Source organism: Eretmochelys imbricata, chromosome 9, assembly GCF_965152235.1.
Source record: "Eretmochelys imbricata isolate rEreImb1 chromosome 9, rEreImb1.hap1, whole genome shotgun sequence".
Taxonomy (NCBI): domain Eukaryota; kingdom Metazoa; phylum Chordata; order Testudines; family Cheloniidae; genus Eretmochelys; species Eretmochelys imbricata.
The window spans coordinates 32,199,688-32,221,518 of NC_135580.1; the positions used below are offsets into that span (position 1 = coordinate 32,199,688).

At 40.4% G+C, this 21,831-nt stretch overlaps 1 protein-coding gene across 3 annotated transcripts in view; it reads left to right on the forward strand.

Annotated features, from left to right (window-relative positions):
* The window catches only part of ATR (ATR checkpoint kinase), an 81,492-nt gene that overhangs the window by 12,747 nt on the left and 46,914 nt on the right, over window positions 1-21,831 (forward strand). For all 3 annotated transcript variants that reach the window (XM_077826303.1, XM_077826305.1, XM_077826306.1), the window contains exons 8-21: window positions 555-707; window positions 2,539-2,737; window positions 4,551-4,810; window positions 5,863-6,053; window positions 6,166-6,266; window positions 7,141-7,312; window positions 8,075-8,245; window positions 9,297-9,491; window positions 9,890-10,075; window positions 10,663-10,755; window positions 14,403-14,533; window positions 14,723-14,866; window positions 16,355-16,448; window positions 17,730-17,855. In XM_077826303.1, the coding sequence (XP_077682429.1) occupies window positions 555-707; window positions 2,539-2,737; window positions 4,551-4,810; window positions 5,863-6,053; window positions 6,166-6,266; window positions 7,141-7,312; window positions 8,075-8,245; window positions 9,297-9,491; window positions 9,890-10,075; window positions 10,663-10,755; window positions 14,403-14,533; window positions 14,723-14,866; window positions 16,355-16,448; window positions 17,730-17,855 (2,216 nt within the window). The remainder of the gene's footprint in view (window positions 1-554; window positions 708-2,538; window positions 2,738-4,550; window positions 4,811-5,862; window positions 6,054-6,165; window positions 6,267-7,140; window positions 7,313-8,074; window positions 8,246-9,296; window positions 9,492-9,889; window positions 10,076-10,662; window positions 10,756-14,402; window positions 14,534-14,722; window positions 14,867-16,354; window positions 16,449-17,729; window positions 17,856-21,831) is intronic.

Genomic DNA, 21,831 nt, shown 5'->3' on the forward strand with positions numbered 1-21,831 from the left:
TGTTGAAATTAAAAGCTCTTCGCTGAATTCTGATATTTTGTAAACTTAAAAATGCTGCTAGAAGTTGGTTGGTTTATTGTGATGGATGAATTTATTAAAGTCTAGAGTTTGTGCCTGAACTTAATACTCCACTTCTCAATGTACACAATAGGAATCCTGGTTGCATTAAAGGCAGTTTCATCAACTGTGGAATGCATCCATCTTGAAAACTAGTAAACTGTGTTTCTTTTTTCATTTTTGTGTGCTTCTGTTGTCTCTCTTCTTTGGACAAAACCGATGTGTGGACAATGACTGTGCCTAAGAAATGAACTTTGTAGAGGTTAGGGTTTGTAGATGGTACTTTTTCACATAAATTTAGAATGTTTTCCTCTAATACATCATTGCTTTACTGTTTCACTTCTAAAATGCAGAATTCTGATACATGGGTGGATTGATATTGTACTTTTAGGAAAATATAATGTATTCTACTCTGTAACTAAATAAAGTATAATATACACATCCATTTTGTAAGCTACGTAGACTAACAAATATGGTTTTATGTGGGTTTTCCCTAGGGAAGAGCCATCTGAATGATCAGATTCTTGAAAATGTATGTGGAATGTTATCTCTGCCATGGATATATGGCCATTCTGATGACTCTTCTTTCAAACTGTCTCCTTTCAGCTCAGATCTTCTAGGTCTGAGCCAACAGATTGCAAATAGTTTCTGTAAGTATGGATAGCATATTAGAGCTCTTCTATGATTGCACATTTGTGTATTTAATATGCTGCATATACATCGCTGTTCCTTTCATACGGGCTTCATAAATCCATTTGCTAGTGACAAACAGGAAGCATAATTTGGTATGTGCCAGATCTTACCTATCAACTTATGTTCAACATAAAATTTCACTGAAAATTCTAGCCCATATGGTTATATGGGTAATCTTCTGAATGTGAACTGATGGCAATGTTGTATCCATGAATATCCAGTCAGCCTGACACAATAGGGAACAGTGAACTGGCCAACCAAATCCGCAAATCTATATCTCTTTCCAGCCATATGTTGTACTTGAGAGGAGGTGTTTAAAGTGCCAGAAAGCTATCATAGAAGAGTAGGGTTGGAAGAGACCTCAGGAGGTCATTTAGTGCAACCCCCTGCTCAAAGCAGGATCAACCCCAACTAAATCATCCCAGCCAGGACTTTGTAGAGCTGGACCTTAAAAACTTCTAAGGATGGAGATTCCACCACTTCCGTAGGTAACCCAGTGCTTCACCACCTTCCTAATGAAATAGCTTTTCCTAATATCCAACATAGATCTCCCCTACTGCAACTTGAGACCATTGCTTCTTGTTCTGTCATCTGTCACCACTGAGAACAACCTAGCTCCATCCTCTTTGGAACCCACCTCACTCTAGATAGTTGAAAGCTGCTATGAAATCCCCCCTCACTCTTCTGGAGACTAAATGAGCCCAGTTCCCTCAGCCTCTCCTTGTGAGTCATGTGCCTCAGCCCCCTAATAATTTTTGTTGCCCTCCGCTGGCCTCTCTCCAATTTCTTCATATCCTTTCTGTAGCGGGGGGCCCAAAACTGAACGCAGTACTCCAAATGTGGCCTCACCAGTGCTGAATAATCACTTCCCTCGATCTCCTGGCAGTGCTGCTACTAATGCAACCCATTATGCCATTAGCGTTCTTGGCAACAAGGGAACACTATTGACTCATATCCAGCTTCTTGTCCACTGTAATCCCAAGGTCCTTTTCTGCAGAACTGCCGCTTAGCCAGTTGTCCCCAGCCTGTAGCAGTGCATGGGATTCTTCCATCCTAAGTGCAGGACTCTGCACTTTTCCCTGTTGAACCTCATCGGATTTCTTTTGGCCCCGTCTTCCAAACTAGCTGGTTTCTTTATGATTTATAAGGACTCCCAAGTCTATCTCTCTCTTTTTAGCAGTAAGTGCATTAGTTATCTCTTTAGATATCAATCCATCATCAAACAGCGTCTGCAAGGACTGTGTCGCCTACAAATATGGAATTATTAGAGGAACATCTCTCAACATGTATAAGCATGTTAAATGGTAACAGTAGAGGTGATGCAGTGGTGCCCCCAGACCTCCCCCCGAGCACCACCACCCAAGTTTTAGTCGTGGTATTTTGGTCACAGGCCCATGAATTTTTGTTTACGGCCCATGACCTGTCCATGACTTTTACTAAAAATACCCATGACTAAAACGTAGCCTTATATGAGAACAATATGGCTAGGTTAACACTGCATGAGAAAAAAAAATAGCTTATTTAAATGAGAGAGCAAAGATTATAACAAAAGAAATGGTGTATATAAATCATAGCATATTAAGCCTGTATGCAAAACTTAAGAGAAATAGGTATGCCTTGTATTAATTGCCTTTAAGAAATTGTCTCACATTTCAACAGTATATTTTCTTTCCACCGGTTTGTCTTGTTCTTTCTATCTTATTGGCAACAACAAAGAGCTAATAGTATTCAAAGTCTTATGTAATGTTCAGTTTTTATTATGTTTTTTCTTCCTCCTCCTCCCCTCAGCACCTCAAACTCAGTCACACTGTGTATTCCTTCTGTCACTGTTCCCAAAAAACATATGTCTGGATTGGAGAAAATGTGTTTACCGTTGGGCACTACAGAGTCCCCAGGAAGTCATCCGAGCAAGTTGTGTTAAAGGATTCCCTGTCCTCCTGCACCAATTAAGTGTGAAATCCTACAGCATAATTCCCCAAACTCTCTTGTATGTATTACTGCTGCTTTCACCTTTCTGATTATATGGTTGAAAAAGTTTCAGAGTAGCAGCCGTGTTAGTCTGTATTCGCAAAAAGAAAAGGACTACTTGTGGCACCTTAGAGACTAACCAATTTATTTGAGAATGAGCTTTCGTGAGCTACAGCTCACTTCATCGGATGCATACTGTGGAAAGTGTAGAAGATCTTTTTATACACACAAAGCATGAAAAAATACCTCCCCCCCACCCCACTCTCCTGCTGGTAATAGCTTATCTAAAGTAACCACTCTCCTTACAATGTGTAAGGCAGTCCTTGCCTACAGACAGCCCCCAACCTGAAGCAAATACTCACCAGCAACCACATACCACACAACAGAACCACTAACCCAGGAACCTATCCTTGCAACAAAGCCCGTTGCCAACTGTGCCCACATGTCTATTCAGGGGACACCATCACAGGGCCTAATAACATCAGCCACACAATCAGAGGCTCGTTCACCTGCACATCCACCAATGTGATATATGCCATCATGTTCCAGCAACGCCCCTCTGCCATGTACATTGGTCAAACTGGACAGTCTCTACGTAAAAGAATAAATGGACACAAATCAGATGTCAAGAACTATAACATTCATAAACCAGTCGGAGAACACTTCAATCTCTCTGGTCACGTGATTACAGACATGAAAGTTGCGATATTACAACAAAAAGACTTCAAATCCAGACTCCAGCGAGAAACTGTTGAATTGGAATTCATTTGCAAATTGGATACAATTAACTTAGGCTTGAATAGAGACTGGGAGTGGCTAAGTCATTATGCAAGGTAGCCTATTTCCCCTTGTTTTTTCCTACCCTCCCGCCCCATCCTCAGACGTTCTTATTAAACCCTAGATTTGTGCTGGAAATGGCCCACCTTGATTATCGTACACATTGTAAGGAGAGTGGTCACTTTAGATAAGCTATTACCAGCAGGAGAGTGGGTTTGTGTGGGGGGAGGGGAGGGGGGTGAGAAAACCTGGATTGGTGCTGGAAATGGCCCAACTTGATTATCATACACATTGTAAGGAGAGTGATCACTTTAGATAAGCTATTACCAGCAGGAGAGTGGGGTGGGGGGAGGTATTTTTTCATGCTTTGTGTGTATAAAAAGATCTTCTACACTTTCCACAGTATGCATCCGATGAAGTGAGCTGTAGCTCACGAAAGCTTATGCTCAAATAAATTGGTTAGTCTCTAAGGTGCCATGGTTGAAAAAGAAAACTAGTACAGAATGTTAGTGTTGGTGGCTTGTTATTTAATTATTTATTTATATAGCCTCCAAAATGTACTAGGAGTCTCTCAGAACATATAAAAGACAAATTCTCTGCCCATCGATTTTAGTCTAGATAAACTAAAACAAACATGGGGAAAAAGATTCATTGTGCAACAAAATGTGGAAGAAGTTATGCTTGTGCCTGATAGCTTTTTATACAGTCCCATTCTGTTTTCTTTCACCCTGTCCCCCTCCCGTGTACCTGCCTTACCCTCCTTTTTGCCCAATTTTGCATGCGCAGCCTGCCTATTCCTGTGCTAGTATTCCAGATTAAAGATTCCTTAATTCTCCACATTCTACCCTATCCACCCCCCTTGTAGATTTAGCACAGAGTTTGAGGCAGACAAAAAAGAAAAACAAATAGCCATTATAGAGAGCAACTATTTATGTAAACACTCCTTTACTTTAACTTGTTAAATATATGGAAATTATTATTGAATGTATTGCATATAAAATGCAAATGACTCATTAAGTGATATACTAAAGGTTTTTTTTCTTCTTTCATTACAGAGACCAAATCAATGATGAATCTGAGTTAGTCAAGAAGGCTTGTGCCAGTATCGCTGGAAAGTTAGCTTGCTGTCTTGCTGGGACATTTAATTTAACTCCTCATTTAACAGAACCTGATACTGAGCATGTAACTTTTGATATTTTATGTAGCAGTCTTACTGTGATCTCTGCGCATGAAAATACATGTTCAGTGAAAGCCTCAATTTTCAAGCCATTTTTTAATCTTCTTGAAAGCGAAGTACCTAGTTCAGTAAAGCTAGGTAAAGTGATTTTATTTTTTTTCTTAGCCTTCACACTCTTGTGTAGTATACTGAAATTACTTGCACTGTCCTTTTTCGCCACCCGACTTCTGTGTTGTATTCCTTCTATCAACCTGCAACTTGTACAGTAGGTGGGAATAAGAGTGTTTGCGTATGGTCTGACAACAAATACATCTCATATGTTGGTAAGTCTGACCTGTGATACCTCACCGCTGAGTGCCCTCAACTCCTGTTGAAATCAGTGAGGATTGTGGTTGCTTAGCATTTAGCGCTAAAGGGCCTCTCCTTAATTGTTAACTTGTATCTTCTATTTAATACCTTTCACTAATTCCACTCTTTTCTGTTTTTCATCTCCCATCCCATTTCTCAATCTTTATTTGCTTTCTTTTAAATATATTATAAATTAATACCAGACCTCCTTCCCAAATAGGTCAAGCACTTTTGAAATGGTTGATGAATACATATGTTTTCTGGAACCAAGAACATCTTAGAGCAAAGAGAAATTGTGCTCATGATATTTTCCATTGGCTCTAGCTGGCAGAAGCAAAAAAAATGAGTGCTTGACATATCATATCAGCTTCTGTTCCTCAACACACACAACTGACATCTTTAATATTTTTTTGGCTAATGTACAGTCAGCATTCACAAAATAGTTGTGGTGATGCACAGTATAAGCAAACTACAGTAGCCACTTGTGTACTTCTGTACACCATATTGGCTCAACAAATGTCACTATAGATATATAAACATGAACTTTCAAGCATGGTTAACTTAGTATCAGATGTTTGTTTTAGATGTTAAGTCCAATTAAATCTAATATCTATTGTAATTTCTCATTCTGTACATTTCAATAGAAGTCTAACATTTTGGTATAAATCTGAATTATAAATAACCATTTTGTCTGACACTTTTAAAAATAGCTTTAGGAAGTATAGAACTGTCTTTTTGATGTTTTTATATATTATTTCATCATTAATTATTCTGGTACATTTTTAAAAGCATTAAACACTTATCTTCCTTTTTCTTCTTCAACCCATTTCTCTCTCCCTTAGCATTTATAGAAAATATACCTCATCTCTGCAAACATCTGGACTTTAGAGATGATGAATCGGATGTAAAGATTCTTGTTGGAGCTTTACTAAATCTAATGGAAGATCCAGACAAAGATGTAAGAGTGGCATTCAGTGACAATATTAGGAACATATTGGCATCCTTGGACTCCGAGGAAGGATTCATAAAAGAGGTGAACCCATGTTTTCTTTTCTAATGCCAAAAATGTAAAACTGTTACAACAAAAACGATCTTGTTTAACTAATGTGTTGAATAGTTCATCCATTTCAAATTTGTTTTTTCAGCTTTTTGTTTCAAGAATGAAAGAAGCCTATACAAATGCTAAAATATCTAGAAATAATGAGTTGAAGGATACATTAATTCTAACAACAGGGGATATTGGAAGGTAACTTTTGGTTGTATGTTATATTTTGAACATTCATAAGTATTTTCAGTTTATAGTTCTGAGAGTCTTGTTGCACAAGTGTGAATACAAGAATAACACTCTTTAGAGCCCCTATCTTTGCAGATAGATCCACACAGGCAGACCCTTGCATCTGTACTGAGCCTTGGTGTATTCACTAGGGTTCCATGTGGAAGTGTCTTCTGTCATAGGTCCAATTGTGTAGGGTCAGAGCCCAAGTGACAGTATTTTTCTTCTTTAGAAAAGGATAGCATTATAATTGGTTTTGGAAGGATTAGATTTTTATCGAGAAACATTGATTTCACTGTACACACACAAACTGACAAATATTTCCATTTATGGTTATTGAAATTTACAGATGGGCAAAGTTAAAAAAAAAAATAAAAAGCTGCTTGAGAACTGGAGCTTGATTTAAGGATATGTACTTCGTATGTTTTGACATGTGATGTTGACAGTTTGTTTTAACGGTTCAGTATTGAACTTTTTGAATCTCATCATCTGCTATCACTAAATAATTATTGTCTGACACTCCCATAATTTTCTAAAAGTGTGAAAATTTAAATTGATAAAATAAAGATATTATCCTTCAAAATTAATTTTATAATTAATAAAGACAAATCCATTCAAAGAGTAAGTCTTTATACTAAATGATGATTAAATACTATATATTCATATTTGTTGAAATCATCTGCTCTTTACCATGGCGTCCATTTTGTGAACAATAGGAGGTTATATAAAAACACAGTGACAAATTGTGTTTATCATGGTAACCTGCATATGTTAGAGGTAGTCTCACTAGTGTTGTAACTAGCATTCCATGCTAACAGTGTAATTTTTTTCTGCTCGCTTTTGAAAGGGCAGCGAAAGGGGACTTGGTGCCATTTGCGCTCTTGCATTTGTTACATTGTTTGTTGTCAAAGTCATCATCCGTGGCAGGAGCAGCATATACAGAAATCAGAGCACTGGCTGCAGCCAAGTCTATAAAACTGCAAGCCCTTTTCAGTCAGTACAAGAAGCCTATCTGTCAGGTGAGGAAAATGAGTATTACTTCCGTTAGTGCACATTATATTGCTAGGTTGCAAAGGAAAACATTGCCTCACAGATATTAATTTGTGTGGCAATGTTTTCCCCATTCATTTTTAAAAGTGGTGCTGAAAGTAAAATTTACAGAAAGCTTTTGTTTTATGTAGAGTATAAACAGGAGGAGTCCTATTTGACATAATTTTCTAAAATAAATTAAACTTTTCAAGGAAGACTGGGACTCTTTTACTTTTGATTGGGTTTGTGACATCAGCAGTGTCATTCTGTTTCCCTCTCATGTCTCAGCTACCTAAATATTGAAATTGTAGAACCACATAATCTTTTGCATTATATGGCACACTTCCTCATGGGATCTACTTTTAAAATTTATATTACATTTGACCTTATGTTACAGACATAATGCAACAGTGATTTTTCCCACAGGTTATTTAAATGGTTACGTTCTCTTCAGTTTTTAAATATTCCCAGAAGGCAATAATATAAAATCAATTTCTAGCTGGCTGGGATGCCACCATTAAGGTTTCCAAAGTAAAATTTTTAAACTACAACTTGAGTATCGTCAAATGTAATGATCCGTGGTTTTCAGTTTGGGTCATTTAGTGTAAGTAGAAGAAAAATGTAGACAGGAAGAAAGAGAAGCTATAACTTTTCCCCTTAGATTAGGTGCTTAGCTGTATATCTTTGTTCAGTGTGGATTTTATGTCCTGGAGGTGGAAAACTTATATTGAAAGTTATCTTTTAATGTTTAGTTTCTAGTGGAATCCCTGCACTCGAGCCAGATGGCAGTACTTTCTAACACCCCATGCCAGAGTAATGAGCTACAAAAACAAGAGGCTGCTCATCAGAGAAGGATGGCCCTGGACACGTTATCTGAAATTGCCAATGTATTTGATTTCCCAGACCTCAACCGCTTTCTGTCTGTGAGTGGGTAGTTTTTTTATTTCTGAATTTTGTGAGCTTGGATTTTTTTAAATTTTAGTCCACTATCTTCCAGTGAATCTTGTAACTCTGGATTTATTTCTTAACCCCCTCCTCCTCTAATTGTTGGTAGCTATAAATTGGGATAATTTAGAATTGCTGCTGACAGCTCAAGCAGGGGAGGAGATGTTCAATCCAGAAACTGCGGCATATAGATCTGTAGTAGTGGTTCAGAGTGTGAGGGGAAGTGAACTACCCAAGTATGAAACAAAAGTACTCATTTGCTCAAAGTATTTATTGGCTTCTGCAGCTTCTAGGATAAGATGTTAAGTCAAAAGTCTTTATTTTGAGGCAATTTTTGAGCCCTCATTCAGGATGCTTTTTTTTCCTCCTCTCTAAGTAACCTTCTGTTTTTTGTTTCAAACATAAAATACGAAGATGCTCTGGATAGATGACATCTTCATTTGTTGCCCTCCCTAATATAAACACTGCTTATTTTCTTTAAGGTTAAAGGGCTTGTCTGCACTACTCTGCAGTTTGGACTACAAGAGTAGGAATAGCAGTGCACACCAAAGTGCTGCGCTATAACTTTCCGTGTGGATGCTGCAGGTGTGAACTATAAGTTCCTAGTTTGCATTAATGTTGTCCTGTTTGAAGAGGACTACTTTAATGCGAACTAGGAACTAGCCAAAGTTTTCACGCAAACTCAAACTTTTTTGATCAGCATCTGGTTTGTTGGTAATGGGGAAATGTGCAACAGTTTAACAGGCCAAAGTGTTCTGGCTGTGGTTTTTTTTGTTAACTAGACAAAACTATACATTCACTTGCCATTTGTATGGGTTCAAATCTCCTATTATTGCAGCCCTATAAAATTACTTTTTTTCCATTAGTCTTTCCATGACTAAGAGATATTTTCCTCTCTAGTATCCTTGTTGATTCGCTCTTAATAAGTCAATCTTAAATCAAGATAATAGGTGTACGGGTATATTTTCACATTGGCATACAGAAAAAAATCTGCATTTAATCTTGGTAAGTGTGCTTTTAATTTGTCAGCGAACTCTGCAAGTTCTACTGCCTGACCTCGCTGCCAAGGCCAGTCCCGCAGCGTCTGCACTTATTCGAACCATAGCAAAACAGCTGAATGTAAACCGAAGAGAAATCCTAATCAACAACTTCAAATACATCTTCTCCCACTTGGTCTGTTCCTGTTCTAAGGATGAGCTAGAGCGAGCACTTCACTACCTCAAGGTAACTTGAGCATTTTCCAGCTTTACATGTGCAGATTGGGAGCAATAATAGATGACAAGCTGGGGATATTTTTTCCTCTTTAAACACAATATTTTAAAGACATGAGAACTTATTACACTAATTTTTCATCTTAAATTTATTTTTTGTATATGGAGAATAGTTTTGTCATCTTATAGTCAGTCCCTTTTGGTTGTGAACAAATGTCTTCAGAGCTGGCAGCTAAATTTAGAGCTCTGTCTTTGAAGGTTTGAATTGTCTGCTCATATGACTGATTGTAAGTTTTTTTTCTTAGAACTATTGGACTCAAAGGTTCTTTCCATAAGCCCAATCTACATTGTATTGTATATTATGAGTATAATAAAAATTGTTTTTTCTCTGCCATTGGTATTGATTTATAGAATGAAACAGAAATAGAACTGGGCAGCTTGTTGAGACAAGACTACCAGGGATTGCATAATGAATTATTGCTACGTATAGGAGAGCACTATCAGCAGGTCTTCAATGGTTTGTCAATATTGGCTTCATTTGCATCAAATGATGATCTGTATCAGGGACCCAGAGACATAACATCACCTGAGCTAATGGTAAGGAGAAATAAGTTACATCTGTTTTTAATTCAGCAATCTCTCCACTGTGAGGAAGGGGAAGGGAAATGTAGTACATTTTGAGCATCTCTCAAAAATTTATAGTATATAAAAACCTGAAGAAATTTTAATATTTCAGTACCCTACATTAAATAGAACTTCTGTAATGTGGAGACAAGACACGCAAATAAGTATAAAAAAGCACAACTTGTTGAAGAAACTTCCATATAATTGAAGTAATAGAACGGCGTCTGTGCAGCCAGTGATATTTCTGTAAACGCCTTTCTCAAAGGAAATAATATATATACTGGATAATCTTTGTATGCCCTTTGGGATGTGTGTTAAGTCATCTCAATAGATTCCCTTTTTACTTTACCATAAAGATGTGCTTACAGTGAAATGTCTTTCCATTCACTTTATTCAGTCAGGCAAAATGTGAAACCTGACATGCCATTCAAAAATTATTAATATGCTGTGAAACGTACTTAAACAAGGAACTATAATGGATAAATTGTCTCAATTTAATATTTAATCTCTAAATATTACAGAATGTTTTATTGGTAAAAGTTTATTTTTAAATATTTTAGGCTGATTATCTGCAACCTAAATTGCTGGGTATCTTGGCCTTCTTTAACATGCAGTTACTGAGCTCCAGTGTTGGCATTGAAGATAAGAAAATGGTGAGTGAACATCAGTTTGAACAGTTAAACAAGGACAAGTATGCTGTGTTTTCAGGCAACGTGATGGCCAACACAGTAGGCTGCCTTGCAGGGATTAAGTTGGTGCTTTGAAATTGGTATTAAGCTCATGGCAAAAACTGAAAATTCTGCAATTCTGAGGCAATACCTTTTAGCCATGAGAAATGTGCCAGGTTCTCTTTTAAGCAGCCCTTTCTGGCCGATGAGTGATGCTGACTATTTCTGTGGAGCTGCTTCCAGTTGACATGAAATAACCTCTGCCTTGCCAAATCTAAAGGTCACCTTTGCATCTCTTTCCTGCTTTTGATACTGTAGAGCAGGGGTCGGCAACCTGTGGCACACGTGCCAAAGGCAGCATGTGAGCTGATTTTTAGTGGCACTCTGCTGCCAGGCGGAGTCCCAGCCACTGGCCCCGCTCAGCCCACTGCCGGCTTGGATGGATGGAACCCTGGGCCGGCAGCGGGCTGAGCGGGGACGGCGGCCGGGACCCCTGACCGGCGGGGGACGGCGGCCGGGACCCCTGACCGGCGGGGGACGGCGGCCGGGACCCCTGACCGGCGGGGGACGGCGGCCGGGACCCCTGACCGGCGGGGGACGGCGGCCGGGACCCCTGACCGGCGGGGGACGGCGGCCGGGACCCCTGACCGGCGGGGGACGGCGGCCGGGACCCCTGACTCCTTTTCTTCCCCTTCTCTCTTGTTCCTAGAAGTCTGTTCTCCCATGATCTCTCGTCTTGCTTCCAGGCTGATGATTCTCAAATCTTCCTCTGGACCCAGACGTTTCCTCCTTAGTCTGGGCTCACATTTCTTCCTGTCTTTCTGATATCTCTTGGATGTTCTGCCACTCTCTCAAATGTAACAGGGCTAAAACATCTGAGCTTTTGCAGCTATATGCTCTTCCTCTGTCTCCTTCACCATAACCATTGACAGCTCCACTATTTTCCAAGTCCAGGGGTCCCCTGACTGCCCCCCCCCCCCCGTACCTCTGCCCTATCCAACCGCCCCCTGACTGCCCCCCCGGGATCTCCTGCCCCATATCCAACCCTCCGGCCCCCTTATTGTGCTGCTCAGAGCAGCATGTCTGGAGTAGCACTGCCTGGCCAGAGCCAGACTTGCTGCCCTGCGCGAGTGCACAGCCCCGCCGCCCAGAGCGCTGCCTGCATGGCAGCGTGGCTGCGGGGGAGGGGCTGGGGGATAGCATCCTGGGCCAGGAGCTCAGGGGTTGGGCAGGACGGTCCTGCGGGTCGTAGTTTGCCCACCTCTGCACTAAAGTAACCTTGTTTTTTATTGTGACCCCTTGAATCCCTTTGTTGGCTTCCTGTCTATTTGACATCAAGTTTAAACTTGTTCTCACTTTCTAGGTGCTGCATAAATCTACCCCTGCTTACATCTCAGCCTTTGCTTCTCCCTGTTCTCCTGCCCTACGTTCTGTCTCTGCTCCACTGAATCTTTCCACTCACATCTTTTATGGCCCTTTTTGTCTGGAATGACCTCTCTTTGTGGCAAGCATCTTCACTCTCTGCCTTTTAAAATCTCCTTTCATCTAATTTTCATGATTTACCTCTGAAGTTATTTGCATATCCTTCGTTGCCCTAGCTTATTCCGAAATTTCTTCTTTCGTGCTGCATACATGTTTAATATTTTTTATTTATTGTAATCCTCATCCTTCTCTTCCCTTTCTTTGTCATTTCTTTTCTCTCTCTCCTGCCTTGAAGAGCTTACATTCTAAAGCAATCAAATTTTTTTATTTGTTTGAAGTGCCATGCATACTAAGGGCACTATATAGGTATTAAACAATTCTCCAGCCTGAGGACTTCTAGAGAGGTGGGAGTGAAATTTGGGGAGCCTGGAAGATTCTTTCCCTGCTTCTTAAAATGTGAAGGGAAAATTCATTATTTTCCGAATAGAACATTTTTATACAAAGGGAATTTATTACACATGCTTACAGAAGGTAATGTTTAAGGGAAAGATTACATGGATATTGTGAAATGTAAAAATAAAAATGTTGTGTTCTGTTTATACCATTTAGGAGAATGACCATATCCAAAGTTTGAAGTTTTAAAGGGAAAAAGTAAAATGAATGTTTACTTAAGGATTTATATTCCCATTCTTTTATAATAGAAATTTGCTAGTCGTCTGGTTATTGTTCCCCAAAGACTACATGAAGAATGACTGTAAACTCTCTAATGGTGAAAGCTTATGGCTCATATTCTTATTGTTGGAAACTATTTTCTTCTTTGAGAGAAGAATTCATTGTGATGCTTATACAATGGCATGATTACAGAATTATTGTGGACTTCCAGAAAATTTGATATGTCAATATTTCCCTTTAGTACTTTGTAGAATTCTCAGCAATTTAATAAACTGGAGGATGGGAGGTTTTGAAACATTAGCTGCAGTTCTTTTTTAGTGTCCTGTGGTGGGGACCCCCCCCACCTCTGCCAAATCCCCACCAGACCACGATTTGGTTTGCTTACAGAGTCCTTCCCTGTTTGTGGCACACAGGGGATTCTCCAAAGAAAACAAACAAAAAGGTTCTTTTCTCTCTCCCTCCCCTGAGACAGGGGTAATCAGAGTAAAAAAGAGACAAAGGTGGTCAGTCTCTTAGGCAGTCTTTTTTGTCATCCCTTTGGAGTTTGGCTTATCTGCAGGTATAGCGTCTTTAATCAGGGTTAGGATCTGCCTCCAGCCCCTTCTTTTGGGTCACTCCTGCTTTAAACCTGGTCCATGCAGTCTCAAGAGTCGCAAAGTCTGTGACTGTCTTCTTCTATATTGATCTATCCCTATATCTTGCAGTCTCTGAGGTACAGCAGTCTTCTTCCTAGTCATCATCCCTTCTTGTGGCAGGCTTTGCCTTTTTAAGCTTTCTCTCTCCAGGCAGAGCAAACCTTTCTGGGTGTGCCTGGTTAGTGCTGGCTGAGCCCAGAAGAGCTTGTTAGCCTTCTCTTACTAGAGGGAGGGTGTGCCCCCTCACAAGTCCTAGAAAACTATTGGGCAAGGAGGGATGACAGCAGTAAATCTTCTCTCAACAATTACAGTGTTTAGCATTGAGAAAACCATGATCAAGGTGGTGACAACTACTATATTACTTTGAGCAGCAAAAAGTTCTTGAAGGAAGTTCTGAAGTCTTAAAGGTAAAACTGTTATAGGAGTATGAGACAAGCAGTGTAGTGGTGAATGAAAGTCCTTAATAATTAGCCGAGTAACTAAAATGAGACTGGATTTCACATTCAGATACAAATTCTCTGCATGATGGCTTCCCTTCGTTTACAGTCAACTCACTGAAATACTATTCTAGTTGATTGTGATTAAAATCTCTTCAGGTCAAAGAGCCCTTTACTCAATAGCCTTGCTATTGCAGCTGATCAAGACACTATTGTATACAAGTACAATAGGAATTTGGAAGTTGCTTTAATGGTTTCAAAGAAAATGGTGTGTGGTTTTAATTTTGATCATAAAGTTTCAAATTAATGTTAATTAAATTAACAATTTAACAACTAAACTCTTGTATAAAACTTTCAGCTGCAACTTGTAGACAAAAGTTAACATCTAACAGTTAATTTCTTATTTCACTGTACAATTAATTTATCAAATATCTATTTTGTTCAAGAGAGCTTTGCTTATTTTCAGGCCTTAAACAGTTTGATGTCTTTAATGAAGCTTATGGGTTCCAAACATATCAGTTCAGTGAGAGTGAAGATGATGACTACACTGAGAACAGGCTTAAGATACAAGGATGACTTTCCAGAGTTATGCTGCAGGTGAATTGACAATGTATTCAGAAAGCAACTTATTTCAAATTCTGTGTATGAGTGTTCTGGTGTATACCTATAGCTCATGAAACGAAAATTATTTTAAATATTTAGTGTTTGCATCTCATGATTCATTTAAAATGCCCATATACAGAAAAGAATATTTATTTTTTGTTGTTGTTTTTCCTTTTCGTTTAGATCGTGGGACTGTTTTGTTCGATGCCTGGATCATGCTTACCTTGGCTCCCTACTCAGTCATGTGATAGTAGCTTTGTTGCCCCTCATACATGTCCAGCCAAAAGAAACTGGGGCAATATTTTATTTTCTCATAGTTGAGAACAGGTATTGTGACTGGAGATATTTTCCATGTGCCTTAGTGGCTCAAGTATGGTAGTGGGAGTGGTAGCAACACTTATATTAAAGTTGTCTAATAATGGTAGGATTTTTTTGTAGTGGAAAGGTGTTTTTCAAGAGTTCCAACACCTCCATAACTTGCAGCAGACTTTGAAATTTGGCAGGGGGTGATCCTGTGAGATGTCTTTATGTTGGCCAAGCCTTAACAAATTTTCATGAAGTCACGTTTCAAACTGCTGAAAGATTTCCATTTTCCTGCCTGTGTATTTATTAATACAGCTTGTTCCTGGCTTGCTGCCAAAAGCCAATGATCATTCCATTACTACTGCACATACACTGCCCCATTGTCTTGCCTCTGTCATTTTGTCTATGGCATGCTATGACAATGGTGGTCACCCCTGTTAGTGTTGGTTTCCCTCATCAAACTGTCCTTGGACTAAGGGGAAGATGTACTGGGCTGGGAACCAAAGGACCATGAGTTCTAGACTTGTTTGTTCCAGTCACACACATTAATAATTCTGTGCCCTTCACAACCATGTTATTGAGAGTGGCCTCCTATCGCACTGAGAGGTCATACAAACTGGGAATAGAATCCAGGTCTCTAACTTGATAGACCCAAGTCTTAGTAATTAGCCATAATGTATTTCAGAAAAAAATCTTCCAAATCTTAGTCAAGAACTACGTTGCCTATAAAACAGTGGTGGGCAACGTGCGGCCCACAGGCCGCACGCAGCTCATCAGGGTAATCTGCTGGTAGGCCACCAGACCCTTTGTTTACATTTGCATGGCCGCTTGCAGCTCCCAGTGGCTGTGGTTCGCCGTTCCCAGCCAGTGGGAGCTGCGGGAAGCACTATAGGTTAAGCAATCATTGGAGAACATTGGTTTGCTATATTGGGTAGATATGTTTTATGTGTGTTTTCCCAGAAGGGGAAGCAAAACAAAGCTAGATTATTCTCACCCTTCTCCCCGTTCCCAGGAGGAGGAGGAGAGCTGCACCTCTCCGAGGGTATATCTACACTGCAGCTGGGAGTGTGCTTCCCCACTTGGGTGGACAGGCAAGCGTTAGCTCTGCTTGAGCTATTTTTCTAAAAGTAGCAGCGTGGTCTGGGGTAGCACAGATGGCATCTCAGACTAGCAGCCTGAATACATATCCGCCTAGCTGTTTTGTGTACATACTCAACAGCTAGCCTGAGCCACCACCCGTGCTACCGCTGGCTACACAGCTATATTTAGCACACTAGTTTAAGCAGAGCTTGTGTGTCTGTCTACCCGAGCTGAGAAGCATGGTCCCAACTGCAGTGCAGATGTACCTCGAGAGGGATTGAGTGATGGATGGAGAGCTAAAATGCTCCCGCGGTTGGAAAGAATTGTTTTTTAAGAGACCAAGTTGATTATGGGAGGGAGAAAGAGCACTGTACTAATTTATACTAATTTCTTTATCTTTGTAATATTTATTTAAAAAAAAAACATTATTAGAGATGCAGTACAAGACTTTCTTCATGAAATATATTTTCTGCCTGACCATCCTGAACTGAAAGAAATTCAAATAGTACTTCAGGAATATAGAAAGGTACAGCTTTAATATTTTTATGTACCAAAAGAATTCATGATATAAACCTAGGTGTGGCAATATAGTATTGTATGTTATACTGATAATATATTATAGGTGAGATTTTCAAAGCAATCTAGGGGATTTAGCCCACACATTTTCCCTTAATTTTAATTTAATGGAAAATATGTCTCTAAATCCCTTACTGTTTTGAAAATCTCAACCATTGTGCTTCTCTTTGAAGAGAATGTGTGTTCACAAAATGGCAGGTTAATAGGGTAAAAATCTAGATATATGCATGTGTAAATTTCTTAATTGAAATGAAGCATTATCCTTTGGACAGTGCAGGACACTGGAAACAGAAATAGACTACTGGATTCAGTTCCTAGCTCTGCCACAATTCTCTGTATGATGTTGGGGAAACTGAAGTTAAGTTACTTGCCCAGCTATACAATGGAGATAATACTTCCGTACCTCCGCAGATAAAGGAAAACTTGGTAATGTGTACCACACAATAGAGCCAGATTCTCATTGATACATTACACTCCCAGAGTAGTGTAAGAGTTAATATTTCTAAATATTAACTTTTAACTTCCCTGTATCTTATGTGCTTTGTTTAATAGTCTTCCTAAGCATTACTCCTTACCAGCTTAGCTTTTAACAATAAATATCCTGTTAGAAAAACTACCACTTCAGAATATGAAATCCTAAACTGGTCCCTATAATATATCATCTTATAAGGATGAATACTATAAAGAAAACCATTGCTTTTTTGCCCTTGATCCAAAATAGCCGAAATTTGTTATTTGCAGGGCACACTGCAGTGCCTGTTTTTTTTGCCTCGCCTTGGAAAGGCATTACAAGATGTGTGTGTGTGTGTGTGTGTGTGTGTTGGTGGGCGGGGATGGGAGGGTGGAGGAAGAGGGGAAGACCTACTTGTATGAAGAGTGACTGGTAGGAGGAGTGAGCTGGTTAAAATAAATAGTATTTCATTTGGTAATGTTATATTCTTGGCAGGATGCTCAGAGCCTGTGTATGGGAACTCTTTAGTGTTCTAAATTGAAAGAAAATAAAACTAAAAACCTTCTGTCAATATGACACCTTTTATGAGAACAAAATTAATTTAAATGTGTTTTCCCCCCACAGTGAGCAAACAAAAAATTATGGGCTATGGATATGTGTTTAGGAGACTTCTACTTTAAAAGGTGGCTGATGTGTATTTTCTCATGTTTTTGAGGTGCATTTTAACCATGTTCCTGATGTGGTTAATCATTGTGCTATATGCTGTGTATTTTTGTTCAGGAGTCCTCCAAAAGCACTGACCTGCAGACAACACTTCAGCTATCCATGAAAGCTATTCAGCATGAGAATGTAGATGTTCGTATCCACGCACTGACCAGTCTGAAGGAAACCTTGTATAGAAATCAGGTATAAAAAGCTGTTACGATGAATGCAGTTAAAGATGAACTGTGATACTGTCTGGACCAACAGTATCATTTTCCTTTATTTTGGGATGCTGTTTTCTCTTACAATAAGCAGCAAAGTAGATGAGGTAGCTTTGTGTTCTCAGTTTACCCATATAGATGTCCCTTGACTTCAGAATGGGTAAGGTGGTAGGTTCCCATCTAACTTTCTCTTTTAACAGGGTTTTCAAATCCTACTTTTTGTGTGGCATCCTTGCTGAATCAGAACTGAATGAGCAGTTCAGAAGTAAACACATTCTCTTCTTCTGGTGCTAGCCCATCATTCATTTGCAAGAAATAAGTCAATCCAGAACTGAAGAGGGATTTTGTAATGGGACTGTCACTGGGAAAAGTAATCTGCTATTTTTTGTTCTCTGTTAAAGCACTTCCTGGTTTAGCAGGCTGCATTAACAGATCCATCATCAACCAGCATCAATTGCAGACTCTCAAATAGATTTTATTTTTTCTGTAAGAAAAAGTTTTCTTAAAATCTAATATGAAGGTGTCTGATCCTCAGCTTATTGTAGAACCATAGAAATGTAGGACTGAAAGGGGCCTTGATAGGTCATCAAGCCCATCCCTTGTGCTAAAGACAGGATTAAGTATTATCTAGACCATCCCTGACAGGTGTTTGTCTACCATGGTTTTAAAAGCCTCCAGTGACAGAGATTCCACAACTTCCTGTTGGATCATATTAAAGAAGTTCTGTATTAAAATCACAAATGAGTTTGATTCCGCATAGTTTAAATTTCAGGGTATTACTAATTAAGAGGTCTCTTGGTTTTCCGTACTGTTTCTCTCCCTCTGTGTGAAACTTGCAAACTGCTAATTGTGTTAGTACATTCTAAGACAGAGTCTGTTCTCAAAGCAATTCACAGAGAGAGAGACTCAAAGCAATACTCTAACAACAGAAACAGCACCCAGAGACTCCCCGCCCTTTTGTTGTATTAACAATTGTGATTAAAATAGAGATAGAGGATGTATGTGGATGGATGCTTGGTGTGGATAATAACTGAATGATCAGGGAGGTGCCAGCCTAAGAATCCAGTGTCCATCGGCTGAAGAAGGCGTCAAGTGGAAATAACCAGAGGACCCCCGGAGGGCAGACTAGAATCCACCCAACAGCCTCAAGAATGGGAGAACCAAAGAACAAGATAACATCTAGCAGCACGGAGCCGTCAGGAACGTGCTATCTGCTGATTGATTCAGCAGCAGCATGATGAAGCAATTCCCATAGACTGGGATAGGAAGAAATTCCTATAAAAATAGACTCTAAAAAGTGAGAACTTTGGGGTCTGATTCTGCAAACCAACTTCCAGGAGCATCAGATGAGCATCTGACAAGGCCCTGCTCCCTCCTCATGTCCAGGCCACCTGGCCAGTGGCTTGGCATGAGCAACTCTAAGGCTGGTAACTATGATAACAACCTTGCAGAACCTGTGTGTGTGTGTGTGTTTGTATGAATGAATGTGTGAATAAATATGAGATTGAATGGAATGTTATAGCTATAACTAACTGCTTACTATGATTCTTTCTGTATTCACAATAAATGTGGTATTTTGCCTTTTTCCCTTTTAATAAGATCCTGCTGGTTTTTATTTTATTGGTATAACATTCCCTAGGTAATTTGTTCTAGTGCTTAACTACCCTTACAGCTGGGAAACTTTTCCTAATGTGTAACCTAAATCCCCCTTCCTGCAATTTTAGCACATTACTTCTTGTCCTGTCCTCAATGGTTAAGGACAACAATTTTATCATCCTCCTCTTTTTATAACAGCTTTTTAGATACTTGAAAACTGTTATCATGTCCCCGCACCCCTCAGTCTTCTCCTTCATCTAAAAAAACCCAATTTTCTTCAAGTGATTTCACATGTGCATCCCCATTCTAGGTGTGTGCATGCCCTGAGCACAGCCGTCAGAAATTTTTCCCTCAGTGGTACCCATAGAAACGGCTCGACCATCCTTTGCTGCCATGTGTTGGATAAAGCGCCTACGACCTCTCAGTTCCTTTTTACTGCCTGTTACGGTCGCTGGAACTGCTAGCTTGTAAAAGTAAGGATCTTACAGTGGTAGTTGTCATCCTCTTTCTGAATACAGTTAGTTATAGTCAGTTTTAGCTCATTTTAGTGAAGTTCTGTAATGTCAGGGTTTTGCAGAGTTCTTGTCCATTCCCTGGTGCCAAGGCATGCCTTGGTCACTGGGCTTTAAGCATTGCGCCTTCTGCCACAAGACTGTGCCCCTGAGCAACCTGCACTCAAGCTGCTTAAAGTGCCTGGGAGAAGCTCATATTGAGGACCATTGCCAAATCTGCAAGGACTTTAAGCCTTGCACAAAGAAGGCTTGAGAGGCCATACCTCCTCATGGCAGCAGCACTGAGACCTCCATCGGAGTCAGGCCGGTCAGAGTTGACACCAAGTCTTGGTAAGGAGTGCTCCTCCTACTGTACCAGAGTCCCAGCACCAATCACTATCCACAGTGCCTAGAAAAAGGCATAAGAAACAGCTGGCCGAAAGGGCTGATCTCTGGCACCAAAGACTGTCAGGCATGAGGATCAGAGTAGAGCTTGATCTCAGCCAAAACACTTTTCTACTACATAAGTTGTCACCGTTGATGCTGGCACCTATGCAGACACTGTCAAATCTGGTACAGGAAGAGCTGTCTACATCTGCAGCACAGCGAGGTACTAATGCTGTCTCAATACCGACCACACTGGAGGCGTTTGCTGCTGCCAGAGACTTTCTCTAGCTGTCAGTATTGGTATTGCGGACAATACAGGAGTCGATGTTATTGGTGCTGGTGGACAGGAGGGAACCCGCTGTATCCTTCCATAGTTCGGTACTGTGCCCTTCTATACCATCAAAAAGGAAACTGGTTATGCTTGCCACAGTGTGGACATCTCCACCATGGCACTGGACTCTAGCACCGGTCAGAGTAGCACCACCGTGGTCACCGGACAGAGACTCATCATGTTCTGAATTGGAGATTGGGTTTTACTCCTTCCATCCAAAGAGCTGCTCTGCCACTCTTCCAGGCATTTCCACTTGTTTATGGTCCCGGGCACAGGAGTACCATCGAGTTGTTGGCCAGGAGCTCACTGGGGACCTAGACTGGTCCACTGGCCCTTTTGGAATCTGTGGGGTTTTCCTCCAGTTTCCAAGGTTTATTCTAGATGCTCCTATTCGGTGGCCTCGGAAAGAAGGTGGCATTGTCCCATTGAGCAGCATGTGATCTGGATTCTGGTACCGAGTCCAGTACTGAACAACAAGAGACGGCTCAACAAAATCTAGCTGGTGCAAAAAGAAAGGAAGAGCTTCCATGGCCAATGCTGGCCGCCTCCTCTTCTCTGGACGAGGAACTCTCAGGAGTGGTTATGTTGCCTCCCTTGGATGACTATAAAGCTCCCCAAGAGTTGTTGAAGAGGGTGGCCTTAAATCTGGGCATGTAGGTGGAGGTAGTGGAAGAATCCTCCCATAGCTTAGTTGACATTATAGCTGCAGCAGGCCCTTCAAAAGTAGCCCTGCCTTTCAGTGAGGACATTATGGACTCTCTGTTAAGACCTTGCAGCAGATCCCTGCATCCCTCCCCCTCGCTTCAAAAAGGGCTGAATGAAAATACTTTGTTTCCACCCAGGGTTATGAGTTTCTTTACACTTATCTCTTCCCCTCCCCCCCTTCCCTCCCACAATCCCTGGTGGTATCCGCTGCCAATGAAAGACAGAGAGACAGAGTCGTTAGGGTGCAACCCCAAAATCAAAAGACTCATAGAAATTATACTTGTTTGGTAGGAAAGCTTATTCTACCAGGCGGGTTACAACTCAGAATTGCAAACTAGCAGGCGCTGCTGGGCAGGTATGATTTTGATATGTGGGACTCTATGCAGAAATTCAAGGACTTCCACAAGAGACTAGGCAAGAGTTCTCCTCACTAGTCAATGAGAAAAAAA